At 42.5% G+C, this 25,436-nt stretch overlaps 1 protein-coding gene across 5 annotated transcripts in view; it reads left to right on the plus strand.

Annotated features, from left to right (window-relative positions):
- Positions 1-25,436, plus strand: part of LOC112555454 (uncharacterized threonine-rich GPI-anchored glycoprotein PJ4664.02-like) — a 46,614-nt gene that overhangs the window by 2,945 nt on the left and 18,233 nt on the right. For 2 of the 5 annotated variants that reach the window (XM_025223871.1, XM_025223874.1), the window contains 6 exons: positions 6,391-6,536; positions 22,617-22,745; positions 23,105-23,279; positions 23,538-23,567; positions 24,032-24,141; positions 24,455-24,525. In XM_025223871.1, coding sequence (XP_025079656.1) covers positions 6,391-6,536; positions 22,617-22,745; positions 23,105-23,279; positions 23,538-23,567; positions 24,032-24,141; positions 24,455-24,525 — 661 coding nt within the window. Of the gene's footprint in view, positions 1-5,790; positions 6,287-6,390; positions 6,537-10,978; positions 11,488-19,130; positions 19,412-22,616; positions 22,746-23,104; positions 23,280-23,537; positions 23,568-24,031; positions 24,142-24,454; positions 24,526-25,436 lie in introns of those variants that run through there. The other 3 variants (XM_025223873.1, XM_025223872.1, XM_025223875.1) reach the window with 3 other exon arrangements.

The raw sequence follows: 25,436 nt of genomic DNA on the forward strand, positions 1-25,436 counted from the left end.
AACTCGTAAACCTTCGGGTTCATCCATTGTTGTTATAGCCGCAAGGCTAGCCCCTCCCTAAACGAGCAATTTCAGAAAGACAAAAGGTTAATTTCAGCATTGATTAGTGTTTGTTAATGATGCAAATTTGTGTGCATGCTGGTGCACGTGTCCCTGATACCCACCTGCTTGATACTATGCAACCTGTGAACCTGACAGCTACCAATGTCAACGCAAAACTTACTTGCACACCTGTAAGCCTGACACCATGCACACCTGTGATCCTCATGCCTTGTACACCTGTGATCCTCATGCCTTGTACACCTGTGATCCTCATGCCTTGTACACCTGTGATCCTCATGCCTTGTACACCTGTGATCCTCATGCCTTTTTAGCGTGAACACGATACTTCATCGTTAGCTTGCAAGCCTCGTTATCAATTAACGATCATGCAAGGGGAATTTCTTAACAACCTAAGTTCGATCCTGACTGACTAATATTAATGTCCAGTGGAGTGGATCGGTTGTTCACTGAGTAACTAATATGAAAGAAGGGGTCGGGTGTTCACGGAGTGGGGGGACCTTATGCGGGTGCAAGTCTGGCTCTGTTGACCTCAGTTCACCTGTGCTACGCTCCGTCTCCCCCGGTACCTGTAGTACCAGTTACGAAATGCAATGATGCGTGCAGTCAGCAGGCTGGGCCACACTCTTGCTGAACACATGTACTTTTTCTAGATTTGCCCTGGAGGTAGATGAAACACTCAGATTAATATTAAGCTGCCGTTGGTCGCCAGGTATGAAGCAGGGTGTGTACACGTTGGAATACTGGGTTTGTCCGGGTGGCTTCTTTTTTTTTTTTCTGGCCCACCCATTCCATGCACGCGCACACCGTCTGGTATTTGTTGTTATGGAGTCCAACGCATCGAGTATTTCAAATAGGTTAACTGATAATGTTTCAATGCGAAAGCTGCTTGTTTCATTTTTAATGGATCTTTTATTTATTTACTTATTCATTCATCTTTTGGTGTACGCTTTATCCCATTTTTTTTTTCGTTCTGGAGAGGTGTTTGCGCATGAATGTAGAGTATATATATATGTATGTCTTGTTTAGAAACCTGTTTAGTCAACATAAGGAAGCATTTTGATTTGGTAAAGGTTTAGGACGAGGGTTTTGGTGTAGGGTATTGGACAGAATGATTCGGGAAGACAAGATGTTAGAGATCAGGGTTTGTTAAATTGGTATCCACATTCATTTGTTCTCGTATACCTAGAGAAAGTTGGTGGCCAAAAGGAGTATAAAAAAAGTTGTTTTCGGGTGGACAGCTATTTTGTGTTTGTATTTATGTTTTCCTTAACAGGCAATGACTCCGTGTGTATTATTGTATAAAGTTTAAAATAAGCACGCTCCATCAAACACTGTTGTGAGCTTATGAGCTCGCATTTTATTTTATTTTATTTTATTTTATTTTATTGGCTATAATAAGCCCATGGAACTTTTTTTTTAGCGGAGATATGTTATTTACAAGCCAATCTTCAACTCAAAGGCAGTAAAAGTGCAAGGTGTTTTTTTAATTTTTATTTTATTTTTATTTTATTATATATATATATATTTTTTTTTTGCTATTTGAAAGAGTGTTTGAAGTGACTTGACTGCTACTCCTCCCTTGTAAACTTTACGAACTTGCCACCAGCAGCTTCGAACAGTTTCACGCTTGGTTACATTTGCTGTGCAAGTGCATGGCCAGTCAGTCTCAGGTGGCTGGAGTCCATTATATCTTACGGGTATGACTCGACAACGTTTTCAAAGAACTATTCTATCCCTCCGTAAATTGTTTGTCCACAAAACATTTGGAGAACATACAGTGAGGCGACTGTCATCGCCGTGAGCATGCTAGGCACGCAGTCGATGATATCATAGAGATGACAGAGAAACAGGTGAGAGGAGTGCAGGATAGACTCACCGCACGTACTCGTCTACAAGATGGATGAAGGGTTCGTGTCTGTGAGATCGTGTGAAGAATTTCTCTGACGGGAAGAGACAGAGCAGTTAGTACTTTTGAAAACCTTGCCAGACTGACCCAGAGAGGTTTTTTTTTTCTTTTTAATGAATACTTGGACGACTTAGCCTCTCTGTGTCCGACTCGCCCCCATCCCCCCTATGATGAGATTTGAACTTATAATTTCTTCCTCCTCTCAGTTTTATTTATTGTCAAACGGACAAGGACTGTATCCTCTTTGTCGAATTTATAGTTTTCTTTCTTTTTTTTCTTTTTTTTATTTATGACAATCCGCACTGACACGTATACAGACCACGTGTGCGCGCGCAGAAAACCTGCGACCTCGCAAGCTGTGGAGAAGTTGCCCCTCCACTGGTGCCTCCCACCCGTGTGTTATATTTGCCCGACTATATAAAGTCCCGACATGCCACCTGAGGGACAGTCGCTCTCCTCCACCCGACTGTCAGTCTGTCAGTCAGTGTTATGGTGGGGTGCAGTCGAGAAGGGTAAGACTTTACACATGGGATAGTCTCACACTTATAACACCTGTACAAGCTTCAATTGTTTATTTTAAACAGGAGAAAAAAGAATAAAACAATCTTTAGGTCTAACTCTATATACAAGAACAATCCTGGAGTCGAACCTTATTTACAAACAACGAAACAAACAAACAAAACCCCAGAACACGATATTTTATCTTTACCACCATCTACCTGTTGTTCAATTTTCTCCTAAATTAATAATTATCTTAAATCTCACCTGGAGGAGAGATAAAATGACAGTTCACAACACGTTTTTCTGTCAGCTCCCTGCCTGTGAACATTAAAAGTCCCGATGACTAAACTGTCAAATTAATGCGCGAACAAAACACCGTGTAACCAAAGCTCGAAAATTATGGGATTGAAATGCAGATTAATTCACAGACACACGCGCGTGAAGTCATGCAACAGGTGCTGCAAGCTGCATACCTCTGTATTTACTAATTATTTTGTTGATCGTGTTGTGCCACTCCTCACCAAGAATGTCTGATATTGTAGATTGAGTCGAGGGTTCTTTGGTGATACAAGACTTTTGTCGATGTCAGGCTCGACCCTCCTTTTTTAAACCTCGGACTAATAACAGTCTGATGGTATCAGCAAGTACAGATTGTTCTGATCGTATTTATCTTCATTCCTGTCTAACATTCCCTGCCCCGTTCGTCCTTCCATCCATAGTTTTCATGTGTGTGTGTGTTGAAACACGATTGAAGGACTTTCTCTCCCAAGAAACATCGACAAATTGAAAAAGTACTTGTCAACCTGTATTGAATATATGTCCGTGTCACCTGGCCCGTCGTCAGTGTGTGGGTGGGTGGGTTACATCCGATACTTTAACACCACAAGTCTTTCCAACAAACTGTTTTTACTGGCTCACATTCTTCATGCCATCTGGTTATTCTTTCATCATCACCACCATCATCATCAGCGACAACTTCTATTGTTGGTGGGTTACCTGGTACAGAACTTTGAGTGGAGGAGGGGGATATGCCGGGTGGTGTCCTGCAAACCACCCCGGAGTCTCATGAAGTCTCACTCGGTTTTGTGATCAATCTCACCCCTCCACTGTCCCTTGCTAATTCAGTTTTTCACCCCTTCTGTCTTCTTTTCTTTTCCTAAGAAAGAGGAACAAACAACGTGTGAAGAGGACACAACAGGTACCTGCGGAAAAGCTGAGGACCACAACAAAAGGTGGATATGAGAGGACTTAGAGGTTTTTTTTATTGCATTTATTTGTATTTTAAAGAGTGTGGGAGGGTTAAATTTTGCAGCTACTCGAGGTAAGCTTGCGTGACAGTCAACAACAGTCGGGGGTCAAAACCAGGGAACGATGGCCACGGGGCGTGGGAATGAACGAGTAATGTCAATGTTTCACATCTTTGTTTATTTCTCAAAGTATGAAAGGTCCCTCTGTCAGTTGAACTCACGACAGTAATGAAGTCTGAAATAAGTATTTATGTATGTGCGTGGATGTGTGAGTGATTGTGAATGTATTTGCATGTTTACACATGCATGTGTATGCATCTCTGCTTCTGTGTGTGTGAGTGAAAGAGAAATTATGAGAGAGAGAGAGAGACTGTGTGATTAAGTGTGTGTGTCTATCACTTGGTCAGTAAAGCAATTATCTGTTCTCGATGTATGTCTGTGTGTGTGTGAGAGAGAGAGAGAGAAAGAGGGTCTAGGAGAGCTGAGACATCAAAGGCAGTCGTCATCTTCACGGAAGCACAGCATGATGATAAAGACGATAATTAATGTTTCGTCGCTGCCGACGTTGACATCTCACTCATGTCCGAGAAGGCAGAGGGCTGAAGTCTGTCATTTGTCATCAAGGGGTGTGCATGAGGGGGGAGCTACAGGTCTTTGCACACACGTGTGTGTGACACACAGAGAGAGATCCGACATTTTGTGACAGCGCCACCTCTTTATATCTTTTAGTGAAAAAAATCTTAGGGATATTCATTTCTTAGCATATAAATTGAGTTTATGCAATCAGCTTATTAAATTAGCTTTAAAATTAATGTAAATCTTGTTTATGAAATTTAACTCTGTACATTTCGTGGAAGACGTAATGAGAAAACAGTTTACTGAGCAAGAAAATGTAAAAGTTATGATTGTAAGCATACAGGTACACATACACACATACTACTATAATAATCTTTATGAAATACCTAGTGTGGCCGAAATGTCTGAGATTTTTAAGCTGTGAAATGAGAGTTGTTGATACATCCCTTCCCGGGAATCAGTATCACACAGGAAGCAGACAGCCAAGTGTTTGCTTGAAGCAAACTGGTCATTATGAGAGCGAGGGTAGGTTTAGTCGGGTACCTCCATACCCTGTCACCTAGACATTCTTGACATACATTTTAATATCGTGGGAAGCAGCTGGGCGTGATGTCCGGTGGAATTATGGGAACTGACATTGGGAAAGTGTGGAAGTTGTACAAACATCAGACAAACATCGCCGCCAGTGTTTGTTGTCCACCTTCACACGGACATCACCATCAGGCCCCGCCCCACGGGAAGGGGACAGGACATTGGCAGTTTGTAATTCAGAGTACTTGACAGTTAAATCGAATATTTTTGAGAATCCTGAAGGTAAACAAAGATTGTGAAAAACTCCTTTTCATCCAGCTTCTTTGGGTGCTTTGAAAGATATTGTAAATAGCAAAGAAATTTTTTTTTTGTAGCATGGCCCACGTAACCTTCTCTAAAAATAATTCGTGTTTCAGAAGAAATTAAAAATATAAATGGGTCAGACTTATGCCTCCTCCTTCCTTCTGTCACTTCAGACTTTTTGCATGATTATCATAAAAGTTGAGAGTGAACATAGTAGACAATGAATAGTGTACAGAAGGAGATAGTGAAGTAGGTTTGTGAGGGAAGGTTTTGTAAGGTCTGCCTGACTGGACCCTATCTCAACACCGACATCTTGTCAGTCCTGTTGTTGTCCAGTCTTTCAGCTTCTGCCCCGCATTTTTCTTTGGAGAAGAGCGGACAACCGTCCTGTTGAGGGAAACCTCTGCCGCAACCTTTATTTGTGTGCTGACCTTCGTGTCTCCTCAGACCCTCGTGTTGGGCTCGTCATCTTGTTTGTCTCCCGACAGTTTGTATTGTTGACGTCTTCATTGTCATGGCTGTCCTCCCTACAACCCATCACACACAGACACACACCACAGACACACACATGCACGCACACACAGACACACACACACGTGGGAGATCAATGATTAGCGGTGTGTTCCAACAGCTGGGTCGTCAGGTCAGTCGCTCGGCGCCCGAGGTGTGGAGAGTGCAGACTCAGCTGTCACGTGCTGCAGGTGCTCAGAAGCTAGAGCTCGAGACAGTTGCCTTCCCCGGGCTGTCCTGATGCCGACACCATGTTCATACATTTGTCTGTCTGTCTGTTTGTCCGTCGAATAACGACATTCGAGGCTTGTACGAGTTCTACGATGGAACCTTCATTCAAATTTTCCTGAGGCTACAAACATTGGGAGCCGATACTAGAGGAAGTGTATACCCCGGGGTTTATTGTGTCTACCCGAGGTTACACCTACCTAATAATACACTTACTTTCAGGTAGTGTTCATAGCAGATAACTTTGGTGACCCCTACATCAAACTTCAAATTACAAATATAAAATCTGTGACTTCATACCTGACAAACTCTTGTCGGAATTCTACAGGTGTCTTTCTACGATGTTCATAACAAATGTAGACCACGGACTAAATTTTTCCTAGGAATCCCCGGAGGCATGAGGACGAGCAGATTGTCGCAGGTGAGAAAGAGAACTAACATTGAGGCCTTTGGTCATGGAGGGAATGTTCTAGTCACGACCGCTCCCCGCCATAGGATGTGCAAGAGTCTGAGTTCTGTCTCCAGGAACCAACGGGTCGGTGCCGCCGGAAGTGAGTAGTGGGCAGGCGTCCACTCTTCCGTCAACTGCCTTGGACACACCTGCCGGCTTCCCCTCGGATACAGCGTCTACCATGGATGCTCCCACCTGGAAAAAACGCTTCCACTCTCACGTGAGTTTGTTCTCGTTTAAATCACGTAGCTATCACGTAGTTATCACGTAGCTATCACGTAGTTATCACGTAGCTATCACGTAGCTGTCACGTAGCTATCACGTGAGTACCAGTTTATTCTCGTTTAAATACAGGTAGCTATCATGAAATTGCAAGTTCTTTCGTCTGCTTTTTCTCCTTGCTTAACCTCTATTCACCTGTCCTCCTTCTTTCTGAACGAATAATCACATAAACAGAAGAAGCATGTCGAGGGAGTTAAAATAAATCTTGGACCTTCAAGGTGAGGCGCACAAAAAAAGTCTTGTGACTATCGGACGACAGTTTGTTGAGTATAGTTTATATGTGTATTGTTTTGCTTTGGGGTTATCTTTTCCATTTCAAAGTGCAAATGAAAGCCGGAGAGTACAGCCCAGAATATTTAGTAAAAGAAAAAAGTTTTCATTTCTTCAAAGAAGACCTAGAGAGATCACTGACTGCCCCGTGCACAGTATTGGTATGCTCTCGGTGCTTTCTTTGTGTGCGAACACACTTACCTGATATATCTTGTGAAGTATGCAGGAGTGTTTGTGTGTAAGTGTGTGAAAATTTGTATAAAGCTGAAGTGTATTGACATGGTCAGGGACACATTCTCCAAGTCTGGACAGTCCGTCTCGGTCTAGCTTTGTGCCAACCAGTCTCCGTTTTTTAAAATACATTTTGTATACAATTTAGTTGTCAGATTATTTTTTGTTGTCTTATTTATTTCGTCTCTCTAGTTTCTGTGTATATTTCAGAAAGTTAAAAACAGCGATTGGTACGATCCCGAGTGAATGTAAAGACGACGAAGATGGTTATTTGGAGGAAACATTAAAAAAAATATTCAAACTACTACAGTAAAACAATGAATGAAGACGAAGAATAAAAAAAAGTGGATTAATAAAAATTCAGTTATTACAACCATTTCATCATCAACAACAACAACAACAACAACAACAACAACAACAACAACAACAACAACAACAACAACAACAACAAAAAGAAAAATCTTAAAATATTAAAACACGTTTTTGTTGCGCAAGTCTCAACTGATGGTGGCGCCCTCACTCCGCAAGTTAAAACTTTGATGATAAATTCTCTGTCTCGTTTTCATCACGACTTGAAACCATTCTTTCCTCCCGGGTGTACAAACCGCAAACTCTGAACAGCTCAACAGCCTGAGGGGTGGAAGGCGAGAAAATGTCTCACCCTCGAGGACATTTTATTGTATGATGTTCGTGCAGGTCCACGATTACAGACAGAATGTTTGTCTCCTATCCCAAATATTTCTGAAAATCTCAGTCAGTGTTTGCTTTACACCCCGATGTGAAATGTATTTATGTACCCTGCCTCAAAACATGGCGATAGCTATGATCGCTGTATTGACTCGATGAAACTTTCATAAAGCATACATTTCAGAGATATCTCCATCATCTGGTTGACTTCTTCTAGCTGACCCAGCTGTTGCACGGGTACCTAGCATCTTAAGGGTGGGAAAGAAATGCAGCGAGGTACCCCACCTAGTAAGGGACAGAAAAGCCAAGCGGGTACCTCTACCATTGTCATCTCACTGTTTATTTATTTATTATTAAGTTTATCTCGTCACTGCACATTCAAAGATGATTACATTATACCTTTTGTTTATTATTTGTCATTACTTGGTTGTTGTCAGTTAAGTAAGGTAAGCCTGGCTCTTGTCAGGATGCTGTGATCAACAGAGTTTCGCCATAAAAAGAAATAAGCAGTTAAATAGTTCTGGAGACTGTAGTCCTCTTGGAGAGTTGTTGAGTTTTCTAACAAGCTGTTGCCCATACTTCGTGGCGATCTAAGATCGGCCAGAAGGCTACCTGAGTCTCTCAGTAGCCAGCATGTTACCTGTGTTTATCAGTAGCCAGCATGTTACCTGTGTTTCTCAGCAACCTATCATGTTGATCACCTTTCTGCCTTGCGCGATCTTTTTACGTTTTAATGATCAGCCACGTTGTGTGTTCAGATTTCTAATACAGGGCGACATCTTATATCTATATCTATATATACTTGTATTGAGTACCACCACCGTAACAGTACAGTGAATACAATAAATATTACATCGTCATAATCATCTTTATCGTCATTAACATCGACAGCAATCCTCCCACCCACCCAATCTAGGAAAAAAAAATACTAGTGAGGATGACGCTGACGTCAACTGCCGAGCTGACGTCATCTAACGTTTGCTGACGACCGCCAGTTTAAATGTGATGGCTGTAAGGTGTCACGTGGCAGACCGTTGATCAAAATGGATGTGGTGGACATCTTGGAGGGCGTGAGCACGGAGGTGTTCGAGCCATCGACCAGCGTGTGAGGAATGGACAAGCCTGACATCAGCAGCTTCGTGTGTTTACTGCTGGCATGTAGTGGCGCCCCCACGAAACATCTGGCGACTCAACGCTTCTCTACTCACCGTCTCCCAGCTACCAGCGATCGTATCTGCCCTGACACATCATGGTGCAAAATGTTATCACCGGTCTAATCAGCACGAGACGAACTAGTTTACCTCGAAATCATAGTCAAAAACCTTGTCAAAATTCAATGTTCCTGGGATTGTACAATCTCGAATGCAGTAATGAAAGAGATTACACCTTGGATTTATCTCAACCATTCTGGAATGCATTAGCTTGAGCAAAAATTCAATGCAAAAAATCAAGAAAAATAATTTCAAAAAAATTTAAGAAAAATATGAAGAAAAAATATACATTTATTATTCACGCCATGTTCACGCGTTGCTGAATGCAAATTAACATCAACACCTAAGAAGTTGACAAAATATTGACTAAGGCGTTTTTTTTTGAATTTCAAACTCCACCCATCGGACAGACAGATCAGATGGAGAAGTATCGAACTTATTGAATATGCGCCACATGTTAAAGAAAGAGCCACGCCCACCCTTTGTTGTTGTTTGCACAGCGTGGTAGTGCATGCAGCAGATGTCAATGATTTATCCTTCTTATTATTTCATAATTTCCTTTGAGGCTGCGGCGCCTGGCCATAAATCTGGTTCTCAGAACCCTCCGTATAGCAGGGGCCCTAACTGCGGAGAGAGGGGGGGAGAGAGAGATGAAAGAAGGGATAATGATAAGACTTTTTACGATTAATGGAATACAGCGACTCAACCATGAATCTTGGTAAACAAAAAAATTATAGCATGAAACCGTTTTACGATCGTTTGAAAAAAATGTCTTTTTTTAAAAAATGTGAACCGTCACGTGACCTTATGACGTCTGTGTGTGACTGATTATCTAGCGAAAGGAAGAAGTATGCTGCCGTCGATGAAGTGAAAGAAGTAAGTGAGAGAAAGAGGTTGCCCTGGCCAAGAAGACAGGACTCATGAAAAAGATATTTTACTGGACGAAAAAGGCAAGAGATCAAGCGATGTAGAAGTTGTTCACCCATGAGGTCATAGGTCATGTATTCACCGTGTCGGCTACTCAGAAAGGTCAGCACCTACTGTTGACAACGTTGTGACCTTTTCCATCTGTTTTATGTGTCAGGGTACAGTTCTTTGGAGGGCAAGCAACTGAAGAATCCGAAACTTAAATGTCAGGGCTGCTTCTCGCAAGATTTAAACAGAAGTGAACAGAACGAGTGACAGAAGTACACCAAGCAAGGTTTTGCCCTGCTCCCCCCATTTTTAAGTGTCACTGGGGTTTTTCATCAAAATGAAAACATAGACCCCGGAAACCGGGCAAGTGACAGTTATGGCCTCACTCTTACGCCCACGGTAACATTATCTTGATGGGAAGTTGGGTACACGGATGACAAGTCAGTCACTTAATATCTCGCCACACGGTTCATGACCCCTCACCCCTGCCCTTCCTCGAACAAAAACCTTCACGACCGGAGTTGGTGCTGATGTCCTGTCCACAGAGCTGGGCATCGGGGTTTTTCTCCTGGCACTCAGGTTTCTCCACCTCTCTCTTTCTCCCATTATGCAGAATCACCTCAAGGTGGAAGCACTTTCCTTTCAAATAAATCAGTCAGACCATCCATGATTGCTACAACACGGAAAACAAATATTAATTCCTACAAACTCGAATCCTCATCAACGCAAATTACAAAACCGCTTAGAATATTAGCTAGTATGAAAATTATAGTTCTTTTGATTTCCATTAAAAAATATCGTTCATAGGGAAACAATCGTCATCAGACTCAGACACACCCGTAGGACCAGGACACAGTGCATGAATGTTTGTTGTGTAGCCATGGTGATGCATCTGCACGAGTCGTCCATCAACCCAGAATGGACCAGGGTCAGCAGAACTGACATCAGAATAATTTATCAAAGCACCGGGTGCACATACACAAAATAATGACATGGGACACACTGACAGACAGACAAACAGACAGACAGTGCCAGACACTGGAGAGCTGTTCTACCCTTTATTCTGATCCCATGTAACCTGACCGTCTGTTTCGGGGTGGGCTCTTTGTACAAACAATTTTTTCAGGAGTGTTCTTTGACGGCTTGTCCAACGGACCTGTTCCCTGCGACCAGCAAACGATTGCCAGTCTATCAGAGAGATTTCCAGTGTATACCCTGTTATTCCCACCCCGCGACACCCAGATGACAAAACATCAGTCGCCACGCGCTGTCAGTCTTGTGCACGTCGTGTGCGACTCCTTCCCCTCTACAGCCACACCCACCCCGTCACACCCGTACCCCAGTACGAGGACACCCGCCTCTTGGACGTGACGTCAGTTGGGCTGAGTATAAAAGTACCCGGGTATATAAACACCCAAGGGCGTGCCGCGCTCTGCGACAAAAAGAATGGAATACAGCGGCACAGCGTTGGTGACGGGTACAAGCAGGATCTGAGGGTGGACTCGCTGCTCCCACATCGCCATGGCCAACACCTTCTACAAAAGGGCTTTCGTCAGCCCGGGGATGGCCTTGCGGGTAGGACCACCATTTGTCACTTTCAAATCTCAATTTTAACAAAAGTCGACTTTTAGTGCGCAACACGGGTAGCATGTAGAGCGGGTGGAGTCAAACAAACAAAGGGGAAAGTAACAAAGAATAAGTTCCCTGACGACTTATTTGTTGTTCACAATCACAGACACCTTCACAATTTCCCTCTTCTCTAAAATAATGTTGGTAGGACACCCGCTTTTGTCGTTTTATGCAGTTTCAGTTCTCTACCCAGTGTACGGGTGAGAATGTCTGACGGTAGTGACATCACGTACCCGTTAGTTCAGTTCTTCACTCCATGTTATCGATAACAATCTTTATGTGCTTACACGTTCTTTATCTAACACTTTATTGCAATCATTAGCTATTTATCAAGAGTTTATTATATTTTTAAAATAAATATTATTGGTGTTAAATTTTATTTCTCGAGAATTTGACATCGTCCTCCAAGTTTTCCAAGAAGACTGTGTGCACGAGACTAAAGGCCAGACTTTCAGAGCATATTAGGAAACTCACTCCATGTCCATGTTCTTCATTTCCTAGAAACTCATTTTGATGTCAGTGGTAGATGTCGCTCACAAAGATGTCAAGCGGCCATAGTTACTATAGTAACAACAGTTGTAATGCCAAGAACACGTGATGTAAAGGTTTCCTAGCGAGCACAAATGCAGACCCACAGTTCTAAACTGTAAAACGTGTACAGGTAGTCACACCCTCAATCCGGGTGGGACTCTTACACCTTTTGCATTACTCGGGTCTATTCAGCTCTTTCTTTGTCCTATGAGAGGTCATCGGGTCAGCAAAAAACACTCGGCGAATTCAGTCTGAACGTCACGGGGCACGATAGGTTGAAGGGTGCTGGAGGAGAAAAAAGAAATTACCGATACTGCAGACATTTGTCACCTGCAACATCAATCATTCCGTTACTAAACCCGTTCCAGGTCTTGGAATCGTCGACTGCTTTTGAGAATGTAGATAAAAGTTTAAAGAGGGCAAAGGTTAAGTATTTTCTGATGTTTCTGCCTGTTGGGTGAACAGACATTGCTGATACTGGAAAGTTCTCACGCTGACTGTAAACAGATGTAATCTGATCGCTTGTTTGGTCTCAGAAAATGTCCTCCTGCTCAAAACCTGTTTAGTTTTGTTTGAGTCCTCTATTGTTGGTCAGACAATGAAATTTCGAGAAAATTTTCACGGAAGGAAATCGAGAACAAGGTTGTGGCTGTAACAGGTGTTGTGTAACCATTGTAAGCTTCACAACCATAAGGTGCAAACACTTTTGAATTGTCAACCACGTGACTGATGTGAGGAGCAGTGAGGGCGAAGTAGTGGCGGCCAATGCTCCACTGGGAGTTGTTAGGAACAACAACAACAACAACAACAATGGCGAAGTGCCAGTCCCACCATTTCCGGCACCAATATTTTTAGCAGGGTTGTTGATCACCAGGTCATTGTCAGGTGAGCGAAGAAAAGTTCGAACATTAATAGACTGAACTTAATGAGTTTGGTCTTAAGGGCGCTGAGGCTTCGAGAAAGAGTTCATGTGTCTCTCCCTCCTAATAAATTATTCATGATGTCAAGTTCTTACAGTGGAGCTCGGCATGAAGTTCACTACGTGTCACAGTTGCTGTAGTTGGAGGATAACGAGGGCCTGACCTGACTGTAAACTAAATTTGTTGTCTGCGAATGTTTCTCTGCCGACGACAGATGTCCTGACTTGTCACCATAAACATCTCGGACTATTTTTTGTTGTTATTTGGACTGTTTAACGGTTTCTTTTACAACTTTTTAAAACACCTGTTTGTTTATAATATCTAGATAAAATTAGAAAAAAAATTTTTTTAAGGGATTTTTTCACACACACATACATACATATATAAAGCACATTTACTTCGGAGAGAAATAAAATAAACGTTTATTCAGTCATTTTATATCTTCTTCTTCCTTCTTAAAATTTCGTGTAAGTATAAGCGACTCCTTACAGAAGATGTAATTTTTGATAAATTGTACTTTTCCTGTGGTTTGTCCGCCTGACGGTGACTCCGGATGAGTGCAGGTGAGATAAGATGGACACAGTTGAGTGCACAAGCTGCTGTCGGCGTGAGCCACGTGACCGAGACACGCCTGGGTGTAGTCTGTGCTCGGCTCACCGGTTCATTTGATCCCCGGACTCTCGGTCAAAACACGGGATTTCAGTCGGATCCTGTCAGCAGGATCCCGGAGGTGAACTTTGACAAGAAGGCGGATGTGTCCTGTAATCAACACAACTGCATGTTGCTGGAGTTCACACATTGTCTCGACATCTTGCACTCGTCCGGGTAGACTAACCCCGATTGAATATTGGAAACAAGAACAAAACAAAAAATAAAGGCCAGGGCACGAGCGTGAAGTCGAAGGTATCGAGTGGCCCGGATGAACCCTGAAAGCTGTGCTGCGTGGACATTGAATGAAGCGCAGCTCGTCAACAACAACAACATTCTTAATTACACGTGACGCACGATCTCCACGCGTGACAGGATCAATACATTGGGGATGAGAGACAGGATAGAGACGGGTGGCAGACTGGGGAATGTGGGTGAGACAGGATAGAGATGGTCGGCAGACTGGGGAATGTGGGTGACGTGACAGGGTGGGATGAGATACAGACAAGAACAAGAGTCGGCATACTAAGGTAGACAGGAAGGTGGTAGTAGACAAGGACCACATCCTGCTCCATCATTCCATCACGGCCCAGTCATCGTCCTTAGCTAAGGTGAAACAGCAGAGTTGCAGAAGTCAACCGAAGCAAGAGATGGGAGGTGGGTGAAGTGTGTGGGGAGGGAGGAGAGGTAATGAATATTCTCGAATTTTTAAAGCTGCTTTAATTATTTTTTAAAAAACTAGAATACTCTGTCCTGTTGACACATGGTTGTGTGCACTTCGCTGCTTTAAGACCTTGGGTCTGTGGGAGGAGTAACTGTAAAGCGATCAATCAGTTAGTCATCGAGACTTGCACGTGCATGAACCCAGAACCACCCTGTCCCCCGAGAACACATATTGAGTCTTTGTGACACTCGCCACATGTTTCTGACAGACCTACACTAACACAATATGTAATACTGCTCACCTGATGTTGAGGCCACTTCGAATCTGGATGTCGAAACTGCCAAGACTTATTTTGTGACAAATGTTTGGCGATTTAGTCATATTTCCTTAGAGAATACAAGCCACACAGACAGCAAAAACACTCGTTACCTGGACAGGTGTGCGTGCATTGACTGATGCAACACATGGCAACCCAATGTATTAGTACAGACACAACACAGCAGTCACAGTCACAGTCCCAGTCACAGTCACAGTATACATTAGTACACACAAAACACACCCAGATAAATCCTCCTATCCTCCATTGCCCCTCTGCTACCCCACCTTTGTCTCCTCCCAAAGTGTGGGGGATAGGGGTGACGTGTCCACGGACAATAAATTTCTGTAACAAGAACAATCGCCTTAGAAATACCTTCATTACTATTAATTTTTCAAGACCTTCCCCAGGTACAAGCCTGTCGGGTGGAGGTTGCTAACTACGGAGGATAAAAGGATCGTCCCGTGTCGTCTGCTGTATATTTTTGCTGACATTTTCTCGACACACTCGCCTGTTCCCTCGGCAAAGTCACGACTACCACATGTCACAACACATTTGTTCTCCTCTGTGTCGACAGCTTCTACAATGTTACATTTCTGAGTAATTAATCGTTTCCGATTCTAATGTGAAGTATTGGTGAGCAAGTCGGTTGGATGAAAACATCAACCCGCGGGACTCGAGAAGTGAACCCATGGTCACGTGTTCCTGCAACTCTCATGGCCGAGTCCTAAAGTGTTCTGCAAGCACTAACTCTCAACAAATCCATCTTTTACATTTTCCTCTTCACTGTTTGTTTACGGTGCTTCACAACAAGTTTTCAAAACACATTTATAAAACTGTTGATATCATGTTTCCTGTTCTACATTCTGTACACTCCTTTTTTTCAAGGATGGTCGTTGTTGTTTTTCAGTCATTCCTGAAAGCAGGAGTGTCTGGGTAAATAATATATATTATATTTACCACAGGTTTCCTCACAATGTTAGCATTGTTGGAGCAAACCACATGTCTGTTACTCATCTTTAACCAGTAAGTGAAAAAGGTTGAGAGGGTCGAGCTCGGGTGGACTTGATGTCTCCCTACACACCACATCCTTGTCTTGTGGAAGTGAAGAAGGTTTCTTTGTTTAGTGGGATTCAGAGAGCAACAGCAACCCCTGGGGACCAGACAGTCTTTGTAGACTTGGCTTTCCCCTCCATTTGTGTGTATTTGCTGTTAATGAGACTTCCTGTGATTGGTTGTTTGTTCAGAAGGTTAGACACTTGCCCTCGACCACGTGAGCAGACAAAACTGTTGTTTGGTAATACAGTTTGTACACAGACGTGGTGAGGACATGTTTACAGTTATGTTAGAATACTGTTTGTTTGTTGACCTCCACAACAGCAGGATGGCTCCGCACGTGCGGCTGTCACGTGGTTGTTGGTTGTCAGCAGCAGAAAGTGTGATGATCGTCAAGTTCAAACAGGGCTTCTTGGGACTTGTGTGTTCGGTGTGTGTGAGAGAGATAGAGAGAATCAGAGAGAGAGAGAAAGAAAGAAAGGAATTATTTTGACAGCCTATTTCAAGGAAAAAGTGAACAGCATCCATCATTAACATTTTCATCCTTATCGTCCTCAAAAACTGAAGAGCGGAGTCTGAAAAATAAAATTCACTCGCTACAGTACAATCATATAAGATATACATTAACAACAAACAACAATCATCATACATGAGCGACTCAACGGCAGTCGAGGCTTCAGTCTACAGGCCATTGGTTTTATATACAGGATTATACATACATGATTATTACATGTTTATATATATATACGAGAAGAAAAATAGTACAGACATCAAGCAAATCACAATAAAGGAAGATTCCCCAGCAAGTATATATATATTGGAGGGTTGACCGAAAAAAGACATCCACACCCTTGGTTTAAAACCAGTTTCTAGCACTGTTCGCAAGGAAAAAGACTTATTCACTTTTTTGTTTATTACATGTTAATGTTCTGAGGGATTGAATGTGAAATTAGTAATAAAATCCAATTTACGACTGTCTCATCCGTATTCATGAAACAATGTTCCTTTTGAATCCCTCGACAGCAACAACTGCTTTAAATTCACAGCCTGTCATAAGACATGTTTGCTGGAGGACACTTGGCTCACGCCTTCTCTCCGGTCTGTGACATTATGGGATGTTGCATTATGGGATGTTGACCTGTAGCACTCTACAGGAGAGTTATATAACAACAACAAGTTTGAAACCTACTCACCCATCTCGCAAATGCTTAAGAGGATGGACAAGAGCTTACATCAAAATAACTTTTTGCTGTCGCACTTTTTTCTCTTCATCTCAGTGTTCTCTACAGCGTGAACTTGTGACCTCGAGCTTTCTCGAGAGATCCGCGAGGTTTTACGAGGCCGTGAAGCAGAATATGAGAGAAGAGGACATGATGTGATGGCGCACAAAGGATTTTTTTGTTTTTTGAAAGTTACTGGGGATGTTCGTAAAAATGTGGAATTCGGTGAGGTCTCCAACAACAAAGCTGGTGTTATTCCGTACAATCTTCTGTCTCTCTGTTGTGTATGATCGTGGGTGAAGAAATACTCCTCCAACTGTCGAACTATTTGTTTGTCCATCACATCCCTCACCGTTACTACAACCAAAAACTCACTCAAGTTCTCTGAGCTACAATTTTAACAGAGAAAATCATTGAACCGTGAATGTGTGGGTGTTGTAACGGTCTGGACGGTTTGTAGAAAATTGCTTAAAGATCGTCTTCTTCCTGCACACTTCACTGATTCTCAGTGTTCGCGGTGGACCGTGACAAGACCAGGCTAGCCATGCATACACTTCACATACTTTAGTCCTGTATATGTTCGTTATTTTCTTCACTTTCTTTCGTTTACTTTCACCTAACTAATCTTACTCGTACACTCAAGTATGTACAGTGTAGAATACAAATGGCTTCTTGGGCCACCGGAAGTGGTTGTTCACGTACTACACGATGAGATTCTGACGAAAACAAACCTATTATTAACTTACAAGTACCCCAGCAGTGAAGCTGTGTCTGGACTTACAGGTGAACAAAATGAGTGTGAACTTTCTCTTGAATAATTTCCTACTTTGAAAGGTTATCATATTTTCTCCAAATATATAAATTATTTTCTTTTCAAAAATCATATTAAGCGCTCAATGTGTGCAGCATTCAGGAAGACCTGCAGAGTGAGGATCGGTTGTCGACTTTCTGTTTGTTTTTCAAACCTTTGAACCATGCACTCAGCTCAGGGCAGAGGTCACGTGGCCCAACGGTTAGCGTGTCACCAATACAGTGAGTTCTATTCACATGAACAGCAAAACACAAATATCGAGTATCTTGCCAACAAGACAGGAGACCTGCGGTGAGACATTTTTGAGGAAGGAACGGGTGTGCGGCAGATGTACCCAGGTACTCGGTCCACTCATACTCTGCCTGGGTCAAGATGAAAACGAGGGCATATCAAAGTGAGGCGAGGACGTAGTCAAAAAGAAGACCTTTGCCCTATTCAAGTATTCCTATATTTAAATGCAGCAGTGGTTCAAAAACAGACGGAAGGCCTTTGTAAACAAATAATAACATTCCAAGAAATTTCTACCTTAGCCGCTTTCGAGTAGCGGGTCAGCAAGTGATAAAAGCTGAACAGATCGTAAAAGATCACACAAAAGAAGGGAAAATTATAATATAAATATAAACTCGTCATAAATTGAGCAGGTCAGGTAAATTGCAGGAAAACTCTAGTTCTAACAACTCGAAATTATTATTATTATTATTATTTTTTTTTTGTAATGGGGAGGTTCCGCCTAGTTATTGTTGCCTCGCTATCTGCGGGCCATATGTAAATCAGGATTTGTCTACAGCTTATTTGTGAGAAACTTAATGATGAATAATTAAGCATTTTGAGTGAATTAGACTGATTGTTTACTACTCTATTCTTCTTTGCAAATTCTACGATTGTCCTTTATTACTTGTCGACACTCTTGTTTATCCTCCGGTCCTTCGTCTGGTGAGTGTCTCCTTCCTGTCTCAAGAACAGAGAGCATGCTTTTCATGGCCGTGATCACGTGCTATGTAAATCAGGTGTTTATTATTTTATTACTCATTGAAAAAATCAGTTTTTGTGAAACAGAAGATGGTTTGACAACAGGTCTGCAAAATAGTCGCCTTCAAGAACATATCGTTGGCAGCGGAAATATTTTGAAACTATATTTTATTCAAAACATTTCATTCATTGGCTGTAATCCCTGGAGTCATTTTTAGCCATAGATAAACAAAATAAGTCTAGTTCCTGGCCAAGTCCTCTAACCTCGCACACAATAGACCCAGTCCTCTCGCCAAACCCAGCAAAGAAGCTGGGCTGACCCCGCCAGGGTCAAGTCTGCCCTCCCGTCTACGTCACCCGGCCCACTCCCCCCTGGAGGCTTGCCTTGACAGTGATCCACTGTTACCCTCGACACTAAATGTCCGGGGCGAAGGGGATCCTGTGCCAAGTCACCTGCACACACCCAACCCCTGACATCCTGCTAACCCACCATCAGGGACCCAGTCTCCTCACCTGCACGAACTCTTTTATTTCACTCTCCTGCCGCTGTGCACCTGTCCCTGGGGTTAGAGGGCTACAGATGCATGATGGGAAGCTTGCATCAGGCTTGAAGAGTTTGTAGGATCCGCTCGTGCATGTGAAGACAAATAAACAAGTGTTGTGTTGATTGTTTTCAATGAACAAGTGAAATTCTATCGTCTCCTGATGGATATTTCTTTAAGGGATTACAGATCAGTGAGTATGTTTTCTTTATTCAGTGAATGTGTGTGAGTAGATGAGTAGATGATTATTTCTTTCCTTGACAATGATTGAGTTAACGGGAATAATCTTCAATTTTTTATGAATCATTGGAAGTAGTTCAGTCAAGGTCCATCTTGTTGTTTTCTCACTTGTTACATTGTTTATGATAATTCTGCCATGCGATGGTGTAGCACAAAGCAAACTGTTGAATATATTTGTCACACCAACCTTCTCATCTGACTTTCATCACACTGATTGTCGTTATGGATGTCAGTCTGGCCGCTGTTATTATTTTTCACCTGTCATGTTTATTTTTTTATTTAATTTATTTATTATTTTTTTATTTATTTATTTAATTTTTTTTGTGAGTTATCTTTGTAAGAAATCCCTAAAGCGATGAGCTCACAGCCTTTGTTGAACAGTTTCTATTGTTTTCATTGTCTGTAAGTTTATTATTGTTGCTCCTGCTTCTGTCATCTTCTAAATTCATGTCATCGCTGTTTGTATCTTCGGACCAGTTACTTTAAAATCCGTTTCTCTGATGTTCTTAAATGATTTCCAGTTAGAACCGTTGGCCTTATCCTATTATGAACTATTCACTAAGTTGCCATGGATACGGAAGTCAGGCACACAAGCAGTGTAGAGTTTGTAGTCAGCTGAAGAATGTGTCAGTGGTGTAGAGAAAGAAAAGGGAGTGGTTCATCGTCATCATCACATTAACTGACTCCATGAAGCCGTCATACTGTCAGCTCGTGAAGTCTTTTATTTCTCCTCCTGGTTCTCCTTTCTGTCAGGACCCTCCCCTGTCGCCCATCATCATGTTGTCACTTCTTCCTTCAGTGGTCGTCAAGCACGTGGTCACTACTTGGTCTCGTGTTGTACCGAGCTTCCTACGAGATCTCGTCCTGCATTGTGATGGCTTTGCTTTCATCTTGCTCCAGGTCACACCGGGTCACACCAGGTCACAACGGGTCACTCCAGGGAGAATCGTTTAATTTTTTTCTTAAATGGAAGGCTGCGCTTCGTAAGAGATTTTTCAGGAAAATAATATCAAATATAAGCTAAATCTCTAATAATACAATTTATTTACAAACATTTATAATGAAGTGGGAAAACATGGTAAATATTAAAAAAATCTTTAAAGCCTTTTAAAACATTTTCTCGTGTTGTGACATGTGAAATGTTGTTATTGTGTTTGGTTCATTATATGGTTTAGTTATCTGCCCTTCCCTAGTGTAGCCAGTCAGCAAACTTTTCACATTCTTCATCGCCAGGTGTCTCAACCTTTCAGGTATTTCTTTCACTGTGTAGAGAGCCTCGCGGTACTTTAACTCAAATGTCTGGCCTGCCCTTACAACACCTTCATCATCCGTCGGCATGCTTCCTCCCGACATGACTCAGTCTGATATTTACCCCGAACCCACGTGGTCCCTCGTAAGTTTGCAGTCACATCCGGGGCTCCACAAGGGCAAGGTGTCATTTGACAGACAGCGACCCCCACACAAGGTTTATCTGTTCGTCTCTCACCTGTCGGTGATTTAAACTCATCATGTTTACTGGAGTAGTGGACCTCAGATTGAAGACTAGAAGGTCGTAGAAAGTTTTCTGTTAATGTTGTTATTGCTGCCACCCTTTCATCCACCCGGGGAACCATGAGGTTGATAAGGCTTGTCCAGCCTCTTCCCATCAGTAGTGCGGGTTGACCCGCCGGAAAACAGTTCAAAATCTATTTAAACATTTTTGAATTTCCTTCTGTATCACAGGTAAAACTGACGGTTCAATATTTTTGCTATTATTATAAAAATCAGTAATGTCTATATTGTCTGTATCTGTCTATACACCCTCAGTGGACTGTGGTCGGGGTGTGGGGACAAAGCAAACATCAGTGTCTGGCTCTGTATTTACCTTCCCGCAGGCGCACAAGCAGTTTCCAGGAAATAAATGTCACGTGACATACACGAGCATGAAGGTACAGAAGTCTGCTGCGCTCACCTGAGTGTCTGTACAGGATGTGTAGATGGACTGCTGTCTGTCTGCCGAGACCAACGCCTAGCCTCTTGCCAAATTCTCCGCTGTTAGTCTCGGCGAGCCTAAACAATGAATGTGACTAAACCGGAAGCTTTGTACACACCTGCCTCGTTTTAGTAGTTAACTGGAAAAAAAAATTGTCTGCCAGCAGTCCAGTGATACATATGGCGACTAACAAACAGAGCTACCCATGGTTCATCCATTCATTGAGATCAGGGGTCTGTCTCCCCCTCCCCCTGCTATTGTGGGTGGGGGAAAAGGTCAAATGTTGATGCCAAGACAATATTGTTTTAGTATTGGACGTTGGGCGTTTTCGGTTTGAAATAAAATATGGAAACTGCAATGTTTATACAGACATAAAACTGTATGTTGCTGTTTAGTGTCCACCTGTCAACTCAGGGTTAAGCTTGTCATGTACCTTGACTTTGCTCGAGAAAACGGATGTGTATTGCTCGCTCTCTCTCTCTCTGTCTTTCACACATACAGACACACGTACACATATATATTCTCACTCAAACACGCTCGCACACACACTATTTATTTTCCTCGCCGATGGGAGCAAGGTATATAGACACTTTTACTGCCTATGTTATCGTCCATGAAAAAATAATTTCTCACAGCTACAAGTCCCTTGCAGCCATAACTCAAACCATCAAAGGCGACCCGCTCGTTGTCGATGTAGCCTTTGTAACCTCGCCACCACCCACAGGCGACAGATTTGCATGTAATTTGCGAGGACACACGTCACCACCGGCACGTGACCTCACTACACAGCACGTCACGCAGATACACCTCGGCTCTCGATATTGTCCTCGGTCTCCACATGCTGGGGAGAAGGGGCGAGGCTGGTGATTGATGGTTCAAATCTTGAATGCAGCAGTGCCACCCGCAAATTGATTGACCAGTGCCAGAGGGTCATGGCTCAGGAGCTATGTCTACACTATGTCTACACTATATATCTACACTACTTGTATCAGACCAGTACATCCAAATCTTAGCAATGGTTTATCAAATAAACATAAGATTATTGCGGTTTAGTATTTTTTAAGTGCGCGTGTGTTTACTGGATGTGAGGTATGGACAATCCACAGAATGTTGTATGAAAGGGTGGATTGATGACGGATAATGGGTGGAAGGAGGAGGTAAGGGAAAGAATGCTTTCTGTCGCCAGTGGCCGCGGATGACCGCTCTCTATGACAACCAAACATTCGAAGATGACAAGGCTGATACACAGGTCATGTACGACCCCACGCGCGATACGCCCTCGGAGTGGAATGGAGCGTATCGCTTCTACGCGCAGGTAGTGTATAGCAGCACCTTCTGATTGCAGAGTTTGAATGATTTTTAGTGTCTGGGTGTACGCGTGAGAAACAGAACGTGAGAGAGTGAATGAGAGAGGAGTGTGTGAATGACAATCATAGAATGTGCGAGAGCAAAGGAGAGACAAGAAAGCACGCAAGCAAACAGAGAAAGAAAAAATAAAACTAATGAAAGCTTACTTTGTATTATTTAATTATTTAAAATAGACTGCGGACTTTGTATTTGAATATACATCCATTTTTACTCACGTATATGTAGATGTATATGAATATATATATATGACATTAATATGTCAATTGTAATTACGGGAATAAAACATTTCCACTGCTCTGCTCACAGCCCAGGGGAGGCGACCATTACGAGCTACGGCGGAAGGAGGAAGGGTCCGGAAGTACAAGTGAACTGTCACGTGACACCTACGAGCATCGCAGCACTTGCCGGGTGCTGCTAATCGTCTTTCTTATTCTCAGTCTCATCGCTGTGGTCATCGCCGCCGTGGTTTTGGCAGTCTTGTGTAAGATGGTCTTATCGCGAGAGAGTTGAGGGCCTTCCTGTGTGTCTTCAGTTCCGCACGTGCGCGTATCCGAGTGTTTAAGTGTGTCTGTGTGTGCGCGTGCGTGTGTGTGCACGTGTTTGCGCATGCCCAGTGTATGTATGCACCCTACTCATATCACTTATTTATTGTGATGTCAGTATCGGTCTTCTGGTACAAAGCTGGAGACACTGAGGACCTGTCCTCCCGCCATTAATAATATTCTCATTTTCTTTTCAGTAACAAAGACGCCGTCGTCAGGAACGACAAGTAGGTATTGGGTTACACTGTGTTGTTGTTTATATATGTTGTTTATATGTTGTTTATGTGGCACTAGTTATAAGAAAGATACTAATATAAGATACCAGTGGTACTGCAATGTTTCCGGGTGGATGCTGATTGAAGACGAAGTACCACCCTTACTGACTGATGAATGGTTATCAAGATGAATCTGTTAATGTTTTTATGATGTAAGCAATCTTATCGTGACAGAAGGTTGTATACTTGGGTTTGTTTGTTTGTTCTTTTATTGCGATGCAAGGATATATATATATGACTGGTGTGTGTATCGTTTGCGTATGTTTATGGTTGTGTCCATGTTGGTGTATGTTGTAAGTGAGAGAGAAAAGTCTTAAAGTATAAAGTGGATGTTGTGGGATGAATAGAAGGGAGCGGGAGTTGGGTGTAAACAAACATGTCTGTCGTGTTTAATGCTGCCTGTCACGTGGTTTCAGCGGAGGAATTCCAGTCTCTCGTGCGAATAACTCAGGAACCATACATATCGCAGTACAACGATACCAGCAGTCCAGAGTTCAGGGATTTTCAAAACAAATTCTGTGCTGAGGTACAGTAGACCTACATCATTAGTGACAGTCCTTTACTTTCAAATTAATTAAAACTGTTTGCTTTATTCGCCATTTTTATCAATTTGTTCGTGTACCCGTTGTCTGGAATAAATTTGATGCAAGTGTGTATCCAGTATCGAGACTGTGCATGTAAGAGAGCGAGTTCGAATATTTGCATTGCATCATTGAGAATGAAGTTTGAATGGTTTTGAATAAATGTTGAAGAATCAGAGTCCGTGTTGTAGATGTCACGTGATCGCCTCGTATTTTCAGTAAGACCGGTATGTTCATACCTCCCTCCTGTTGTTTCAGTTGTTGGAGGAAGTGAAGAAAACAGAACCAGACCTCGCAGACGCGTATGAATGCGATGTTTTAGAAATAAGGTGAGACATACATGCGTGTGTCTGTGTGTCGAGGGGATGTGACAAGTATTTCTGCCCCTGTTTGAGTCTGTGTTCAACTTTCGCATTGTTTTATAAAAAAAATTCGCCGTTAAAAGACCTAAAAATACTGTTCTTCATCTACCATCTGCTTGATTCTCAATCAGTCATTTAAAGAAAGTCATGAAAAGACAAAGTAGTACAACTGATGATAAAAGATGATAACTGCTAGTTGTACACTCTCTTTGTAATCTAAACAGTTGTGGATAGTCGTTTAATTGTCTCCTCACTTTTTAGTATTTATTTGTGGATCCCTGGTTGTTTGTACCTCGCCTGTAAGTGTGTATAGAGTACTTGTACTTGCAAGTGTGTAATCATAGACTCGTTTGTCAATGTATTTCTGCGCAACTGGAGACCCTGTGTCTGTACTCGTGTTTGGCAGGGTATAGCTCCATGTTGTGTCGAGGGTATCATTTACTAAAGACCATTCAAGCGGGTGGCATAGTACCCTCGCGCTCGTGAAAAGCTCCATGCAAGTAATGTCCCTTACCCGACAGTTTAATCTGTTTTGATGTCTTCATGGACCTTTTCACTGCTTGGATAGAGGACTTGATGTTGTCGTCTGCGTCGTTTGATGTCCTTTTCAATGCCAACCTTGCTATTCACGAGGGCGGAGTGATCGCTTAGAATGAGATCGAGAGACACAGCGCTCCCATACAATAATTACCACGTGACTCCACTGATTTTTGTTTGTTTGTTTGTTTGCCTGTTTGTTTGTTTGTTTGCCTGTTTGTTTGTTTGTTTGTGTGCTTGTTTGTTTGTTTGTTTGCTTGTGTGTTTGTTTGTTTGCTTGCTTGTTTGTTTGTTTGCCTGTTTGTTTGTTTGCTTGTTTGTTTGTCTGTTTGTCTGTTTGT

This window comes from Pomacea canaliculata, linkage group LG14 (genome assembly GCF_003073045.1).
Source record: "Pomacea canaliculata isolate SZHN2017 linkage group LG14, ASM307304v1, whole genome shotgun sequence".
In the NCBI taxonomy this organism is placed as follows: domain Eukaryota; kingdom Metazoa; phylum Mollusca; class Gastropoda; order Architaenioglossa; family Ampullariidae; genus Pomacea; species Pomacea canaliculata.